Source organism: Ipomoea triloba, chromosome 11 (genome assembly GCF_003576645.1).
Source record: "Ipomoea triloba cultivar NCNSP0323 chromosome 11, ASM357664v1".
NCBI classification, from domain to species: Eukaryota; Viridiplantae; Streptophyta; class Magnoliopsida; order Solanales; family Convolvulaceae; genus Ipomoea; species Ipomoea triloba.
This window is the reverse complement of record NC_044926.1, coordinates 8572607-8581254: the sequence shown is the minus strand read 5'-3', so window position 1 is coordinate 8581254 and position 8648 is coordinate 8572607. Positions and strand designations below refer to the sequence as shown.

The 8648-nt window shown below is 37.6% G+C and overlaps 1 protein-coding gene across 1 annotated transcript; it reads right to left on the bottom strand.

The window, feature by feature from the left end:
• Nucleotides 1–3714: 3714 nt before the first annotated feature.
• On the bottom strand, nt 3715–6359 carry LOC115997308. The gene is made up of 5 exons (XM_031236845.1): nt 6342–6359; nt 5053–5845; nt 4807–4965; nt 4047–4305; nt 3715–3939 (listed from the first exon to the last, which is right to left on the bottom strand). The coding sequence occupies exons 2-5, from the start codon at nt 5821–5823 to the stop codon at nt 3902–3904; spliced, it is 1227 nt and encodes a 408-aa protein (XP_031092705.1). The 5' UTR covers nt 5824–5845; nt 6342–6359; the 3' UTR covers nt 3715–3901.
• Nucleotides 6360–8648: the final 2289 nt, after the last annotated feature.

Genomic DNA, 8648 nt, shown 5'->3' with positions numbered 1-8648 from the left:
AAAATCTTCACTCATTTCTGTACCATGCATCACACAAAACCTTCCACCTCCCATATCAGCTAACTGTTTCGAATCACGTACTAAGTAACGCATATCGAAATCAAAAATATTACATTCAGCTAGAACCCTGTGAGATACAGGCTCAATATCACCGTTGCAACTAATGCGAACATGATATGCGGTGGGCAGAACACCATTAAGGGCGACTAGAATCCAAGTGTTACCAACAAATTCATCCGAAATCCCCATATCGCCAACATGAAAGAAGGGAAAAGGAATATTTTTCTCTTCAAATCTGTCCACCATGGACTTACAATCCTCCCATTCTAATTTTATGGTGTCGAACTTAGATGTTTGAGAATAAGCCGAACCGTCAATAGACACATATATATAACCTCTAAGGAAAAAATGGCACCATACACGACCATCATGATCAGTTGGGAGGGGTGGGGGTGGCAGGGTTTCAAACAAATTCTTGTTTGGATCAAAGTATTGAAAATTCAAAGGCCCGTTCACATCAAGACGCTCTCCATTCTTGTCAAAATGATTATTACAAAAGTCACAATCCGAGAACAGATAAATCCGATCATCAGCTCGAATGATATCAGGAAGCACCATGCAGGTTGCACATTTCAAGTTGTCAAGTCGTTCAATAGTTTCAACCGGAATTTGTTGGAACTTGGTTGGATCAAACATATGAACAAGATCGCTATATTCATATTTATACTCAACTCCATAGTCAGAGTCCACGTCAGAGTCATCGTCATCCTTAAGTCCATAGTCCACAACCTTAAGTCCATTGTGGCCCCCAACCATATATACAATGTGAGTGTGGCTAAAGAGTCCCATATATGATGGAAGGGATTTAGATGGATTAGAGAACACAAGCTTGACTTCGGGTTCGAAAGATCTATGAAGTGTCATAGGGATTTTAATCCGAATCATTGCTGCTCCGCCGCTTTCTGTTTGGCATTTGAAATAAGCATATTGGAATTCTGAGATTTCCGCCATCCTGGAAAAAGAAAATTTAAAAACAAAACACATTGATGCATAATTATAGAAAACTAATAACACATAAACACAGTAAAATTTGTAAAAGAAGCAGACCCCGTGACTGGCTAATGGCTATGCTGACCGACGAGTTGGAGCGGAGTCTGGACTACTGATCGACGACGTTTGCAAATTGTAATTGTTAATTGGTAATTTGGGAAGGGGAAACCTACAGGGTATTAGGATTTTAGGGTTAATCTGCCGAACTGGGGTGGGCCCAGAAAAAGTGGCAAATTATTGTTTGGACTATGGTCCACGTAGTTCTCTATATCAAATAATGTACCTTTAATACAAAAATAATGTACCTACAGCATAAAAATGATATACCTTTAATACAAAAATAATGTACTTTTTATTTTTGGTCCACACAGCTGTGTGAACAATGGTCCATGCAATAATTTGCCGTTCTCTGAAGGGATTTGAATTGTTTTCATGATTCAATTTGTCCTCCATATACTGCACTTTTGAAAACCTATCTGCAGAGTTTGTTTTATGGGATAAGTTTGTTGTTCACGTGAGTGGTTCAAGATCAACATGCAGAGACTAAGTACCATGGCATGCAATTAGGAAGCTTAGCTTTGTAATAAATAATAAGAATTTATTCAAAAAAATAATAATAATAAGAATTAATTCAACTTTTGGTCCTAAATTTATAGGTGATAGTCCACTTTTAGTCATTTTTTTTATTAGAACATCCACATTTGATCCTAGTATTATTGTGGCATGACCATTTTTTGTTCTCCGTCAACAAAATCGTTGAAATATCGTTAAATACAAAGGCATTTCGATCATTTTTATACAAATTGAGTTGACCCTACTATATTTGTATGTTTATTTTTATTTTGAAAAAAAATTCAGACCGAAATGTCTTCTATTTAATGGCATTAGAACTGTTTTGCTAATAAAGGACCAATAATGGTCATGCCACGTAATAGTATAATACTAGTATCAAATGTGGATGTTCTAATAAAAAAAAAGACTAAAAATAGACTACCACTTATAAATCTATGATAAAAATGGAATTAACTCTAAATAATAATCTGGTGGGTGGGATATCTGGGAACAAAAATCCTGTTCCATCTAATATAATGCTACTTTAAATAGATGAGAGCAAACATTTTGTTGGTGGATTGGAGAAAAGCAGCACACAGTGGGTGTGGGAAGACTACTCAGACAGTCAGCGAATCGAACAGTTCATTTGGTAGCTAGGTAGTCCCGCTTCTACGTTTCGGAGTGGTTTGATAATCCTCCACTATCTTTGTAATGTGTTATCTTCGGACTTAAGTTAATCTATGATTTTATTTTTAAAAAAAAAAAACAAAAGACTTTGTTGTTCACGTTAACAAATGCAAATTGCCAATTGACATCTATAAATTGGAGATTTGGAGAAGGGTCTGGAATAGGGCAATTTATATCATGGCAGTTATTGGGTAGTTGTGTGGATCATGGCTACTGAATTTTATAAGTTAGAATAATGAATTTTATGTGTTAGAATAATAAAATTTCTGGAGTAAAATAATGTATTTTATGAGTTAGAAAATGTACATTATGAATTATAAAAATGTAGGTTGGAGGGAGTCGTGTGAATTTTTTTTTTAAAGTCTATGAAACAACGTCGTTTTTGGACCGTGGTCCAGGGTCCACATAGCATTATGAACCTTGAATTGAAACAATGAGATACATAATTCATACTCGTAAGGTACAAAATTTCATAGCACAAGATACAAAAAATACAACACAAAGCACATACAAATGTTATATATTTTCTTATTTTTCAAATCCAAACACACCCGAGGTTGAGCCCCGAGGTTGAGCCCCATGCTTGACCCGGGTCAACTCATTTAGCTCGGAGAGTGGGGGACTGATGATGGATATATTATGAATGGGCCAAGCCGACTCGAAGGAGCAGGATACGTGTCGCGAGAGGGTCCGGGACCCGAGGTTGAGCCTCGTGCTTGACCCGGGCCAACTCATTTAGCACATCACCCCAAGGCCTCAGCTAAGGGAACTCGGCTAGGAGGCCTCGGTTCAGAGGGCTCGGTCACAAGGCCTCGGATGGTTGGAGCCACGGGCTTGGTCGCGGCGTGAGTGCGGTCAAAGTGGATCTATAACCGTTCTCCCGTCTTAGAGGGGCGGTTAGAAGGTTTGGAGGGTATAAATAGGCGTGTTATTGTCTCATTAAGACATGCTCTATATTCTTTGTCCTAAAACTCGTGTAATAGCATTACGCCATCTTGTAATAGTCTATTGACTACGATCTAATACAATACTTGGTCCCGTGACCTTGACACACTTATTTCATTTATTATTTTCTATTCGTTTATATTATCATTCATCTAACGGGTTTGTTAGTCTGGACCCCCGGGTTAATTAAATCCATCAGACGCTATTTCGACTACTTTATGTGGTGGTTGGAAATACCGATGAAGTTTATACGGATCTTTAAATTGATCGAAACAAGAGCGTCTTATCGAATTTTGGTAATTTCCGACCACTTTTAGGTTTGCATTGACTATAAATATCAACAAATTAAGTTTACTGTCTTACTTTAATTTTTTAGAATAGCTTTCTTTGCATTACCATAATATTTTTAGAGTCTTAACATGTGAAGATTTTGTGATTATTTTTTGTTTAATCACAAGACGAATTAATTATAAAGTAAAATTTGACTCAAGGTACCATACATACTTTATTATAATATAACTACGATACATACTTTATTAAAGAAGTATAGAGTCCACAAGACACAGCATCATATATATATATATATATATATATATGGATCTTCTTCAATTCAATTCACATGGATACCAGATCGAAGTTGAGGAACACATAAAATCAGATCATGGCTTCATTCCAAGCTTGAAAACCGGCCTTTACCAGATCTCCCTGCAAAACCAACCATTAATAAATTCAAATCAAAAGAGAACTAAACATATATGCCAAAATAAAATGGCTCATCAGCAACTAAACTGGAAGAGGAAGCTAGATCTTACCAGGGAGGTGGTGGGAATGAAAAATGGGGTTTGATTCTGGCAATGGCTCAGCAACTAAAATGTAAAAGTAGCCCATGACCCCTGAATGCATGTGGACATTGCTATAATTTGATATAATAGTTAGCTTCTCATTTGGAGCAATCTTGACTGAGCCAGGTTGAGGGTAACAAGTTGACATTCCAACAAGGTAACCGTCTTCATTTCCTGGTTCCGTTCCGTTTCCATATATTGGAAGTGAGTTGCACAGAACTCGTCCATCCTAAAGCATTCATTGCAGGTATTACTATATCAACAAGATCTCTTTTGGGATTGTTTGTATGGTATGTTCATTTAACTATATACTATATATACACAATTAACTAGCTAGCTAGATAGCAAGCATTCAATTCTAGCTAAACACATAGTAAGTAGTGAAAGATGGAGACAAGATATGATGAAGTAGGTTAGGCGGAGGCTGGTAAAGGTTAAGTCTAGCACCAGGTGACTGGAGGATTGTTGGGCAGAGTTTAGTAAAGGACTTAAAGGTTAAAGTCCAGTACCCAACATCTCAAAAATGTATAGCAGTAGCCCGCATGGGCAGCTCAGTTAGTCACATAGGTGAAACTTATAAAGAAAGACCATGGATCGAGTCTCACTCGCGGCAGTGCGGAGCAACCTCTCAATTAAGGTGAGGGTGCTCTTGTTTTCAACTTAGTTACAAGGTACAGCTTTTGACGTAGTGGTAAGTGCGTGATCCTAACTGATTACATACTATGCATACCTCTCCAAAAAGGGTAGAGCCAAGCGCTCCAGAGTGTTGGTGAGCAACACCATAGATGAGATCCCCACCTTTTGGCAAACTTACGGTTAACCTTTTGGAATGAACACATTCATTAGTAGGCGTAGCAGCAGAACATGCATTATCAACTTGGTACTCCATCTGAACAATAACAAATTAATTATACATCTATCATCATCATCATCATCATAAATAACAATTTTGATCATAAATATTTATTATGATTACCCTGCAAGCGTGTCTTCCGGGGATTTCATCAGACCATGTCAAAGTATCAGCCACATCAAATATATAAATCTCGACAGGCACAATAGAGGGGTTCCAATCAACATAAGTCACAGTATATTTCAAGTGAAGCCCTCTCTTTCCACCATCAAACCCTGGTTTCACCCTACATCTCATCCCATCAAAGCAACAAATAATCCCTCCAGGATAATCCCCGACCTCTTCTTTAGTTTTATTATATAGTTCACACCGGCACTCGGTGCACCCCATTTTATCCACTGCGCCGCGGGTATCAATCGCGTGTAAATTAAGCAGCCACCCTTCCTCGTACCCCTCAGGCGCGGGTCTACCCACTTCGATCCCATAAGGATCCGGAACATGTGTGTCGGTTTTTCTTGTCTCGGATCCGAGCCCGAAATGTTGGGGGAGTTGAGCGCAAACCCCTGAGTTTCCCACAATTTTTACTGTCTCCCTTCGAGGCTCGACGCCTTTGGGAATCATTATTCTCGCGAAAATCCAGTGGTGCATATAGGTTTCAGTAAGGGGGATTGAGTTCCCTTCATCGTCGACTATTTCTGCGTCGAATTTTTTCACCGCGATGTGGCCTTTGGGAAAGTCTACGCGGTAAAAGAATTTGTCGCAAACCTCTCCTGGTTCCAGCTCGAACCTAGGAGACAACAATGTCTCCACTTTCATGCCATTCTCGTCGATTCTTATGCTACGTTGTGAAGTAGAGACGGCCATTGTCAACACCAAGATTATTGGTAGCCACATCCTTATCTGATTTTTACTGGACCTGACAAAGCAAACATGTTACGATCAAGACCCAACTTTATTTCCTTATAGCAGGCCATCACATTTTCTAGAAACTGGGTGCTGAACTTGGCCTTTATCGACTTCCCCCAAACAGTCCCCAGTCACCAGGTGTTGAACTTGGCCTTTACCGGCCTCTGCCCAACACTCTATATATAAGCTCATATGCGGACAGTACTTCCCGTAGGGTCGGTGCAGATTGCTCCATTAGGTATTCATAAATGTACTACATAATGCTCGGAAATACAGCATAGTGAAATGCACAAATGCACCACAAAATTAACCACACCATAAAAATGCATCACACCTAATGGTGCATTTCTGAACAGTTTGTAGGGCATTTATGCATAGCTAATGGTTAGTCACTGCAGGGTCGCACGAAAAGCCTCGTCTACAGGGAAATCGGACCTATATATAAATCTAATTAAGGAAAAAGAAAAAAATCAATGAATTGGAGATAGATGAGAGAGCATACATACCCGGCTTGAAAATTAGTGTTGAAGTGAGGGATGAAGAACCAAGAAGTTGAGTACAGCACTATATAAGTGAGTGTCTGGGCGGAACTACCATTGTATGCCTGAAGCATGCAATGCGACTCAGTACGACAATTTTTTTTTGTTTATTTATTTAACTATTTAATTTGCCATATTGCAATTTATCTCTTATAATTACACAACTTTTAATCACACACTCAACTTACAAAAAATAACTATTCCGTACTATAATTATCTATTTTATTGCCTCATCTCTTAAATTATAAGAATTTTAATTGCACACTCAACTTTAAAAAATATATATATGTATAATCTCTTTTATTGCAAGGTTGCAATTTATTTCTTAAATTATGCAAATTTTAGCCAGACACTCAAAAAATAAGTACAGTTAACCTATTTTACAGGTAACACGCTATTTTAAATTAAATAATAATATTTTTAAAATAATAATAATTAAAAACCAATAAATTTCTCTTCTCAAAAAAAAAAAACCAATAAATTTCTTTTAAAAAATTTTTATTAAAAAAATGCTACCATGGCAACTGCACCATATTATTGTAATTCATTACACTTGTGCTTGTTTGTTATTTGCATCAATCATTAGATTTTCACAAGTAGATTGTCTACTTACCTTGTGTTTGAGATACATAAGCTCTACATCTATCACAAATCATTAATAGAATGACAATAGTCACCCCATAAAAATACTTTTCATTAAACGACGCCATTGCCGAGGATTGGTACATGTGTTTGAACATTTGTTATTTTCTCAACATAAGGGAGATATGGTTTGATCATGGGGACCAACTTCCTTCCATCAAATTCATTTGAGGGAGTCCCTTACCTTCTAATTCTTATTCTTCAATTTCGTGATTATTGATTGTTATACCATTCATTGTGCCCCTCCCAGCACACACTTCTAAAGTGTGAAAAGGGGAAATCTTGTTGCACTTCCCCACACACACTTCTAAAGTATGGGAATGGATGCCTTGCTTTGTCCTTCCTCCCGTGTTACCCCTTTATTTCCTTGTTGCTTATTATCTTTCTTTTGAACATTATAACGATGCTCTTTCTAAAGTGTGAAAAGTTGTACACTTGTGTGTGAGCTAGTCATTGTTACGATAATTCGCAATATTTGGATGAATAAATTGTACATTTAGATGATTCGATCCTTTGTTGTTTTCGTCTTTGATTGTCTATGTCTTTGGAGTGGCTTGTTGATGACAAGTTTATTGCATAAATTTTTTTTTTTAAGAATAAACTTCTTTAACCACTTGTGAGGTTGTTTTAGAGCCACAATTGCAAACAATTCACGTTAACTTCCATTTCTTTTTTATTGTATGCTTATGTGCAATTCAAGTGATTGATCTTTGGACCTTAGCTTGCACCTCGGATTGAATGGGAGTTTTGGGCCTTTTGGCACAATATTGGTATGTGGCTTGTAAGGTGGTATGACCCCAGAAAATACTAATTTCTCAGTATGATACAAGGCAAGAGGAGAGTACGTCTTTCTTTCTATGTGAGCTTGTGTGAACCCCTTTTCCTAATAAAAATTCAGAAGAATTGTGAGGCTGCGGATGAGCCAATCACTCTCTACTATCACGAGTAGTGATCGTGGCGTCATAGGGGTTCATGAAGAAAACATCTGGTATTCGTTATGCGTTACAACGGCTTGTGAGGGAAACATTTTCTAGATCAAGTACTTACCACTACGCAAAAATTTATAGCTAGTAGCGAATGTGTTGCAGCCCAACAATCCCCCTCCTAGCACTTGACAGTCTCAGCTGCACAACATGTTCTTAGTGGGATCGAACCTGTAATCTACTCTAATACCAATTTTCAAGATCAAGCACATACCACTACGTACACAAATTTAAAAGTTATAGCTAGTAGTGAATGTGAAACTTTATTTCCATATACTTGCATAGTACTCAACACCATGATCCGATGGCAGGATGTTGGACTCGGTTCTCCAAGTTGCAATCCAACAATTGGTGAGGCAATTTATGCTACCAAGAGCAATCATCATAACGTGACAATGCAGCGTGAAACAACCTTCTGCAAGGTGATCAAGGTTGTCATGAGGTGTTATCACGACGTGAGAATGCCTCGTGACGTAGCTTAATCTAGAAAATATAAATAGAAGAAATTAGATTTTATTTGGGGACTTTTAGACTTTTTTTGAGTTATGGATTTTGGGGAGCTTTACTTTTTACTTACATTCCTTTTCCTAGTCTACTTTACATTCCTTAGAACCATATAATTTACTTTCGAATTTCAATCACAAATCTA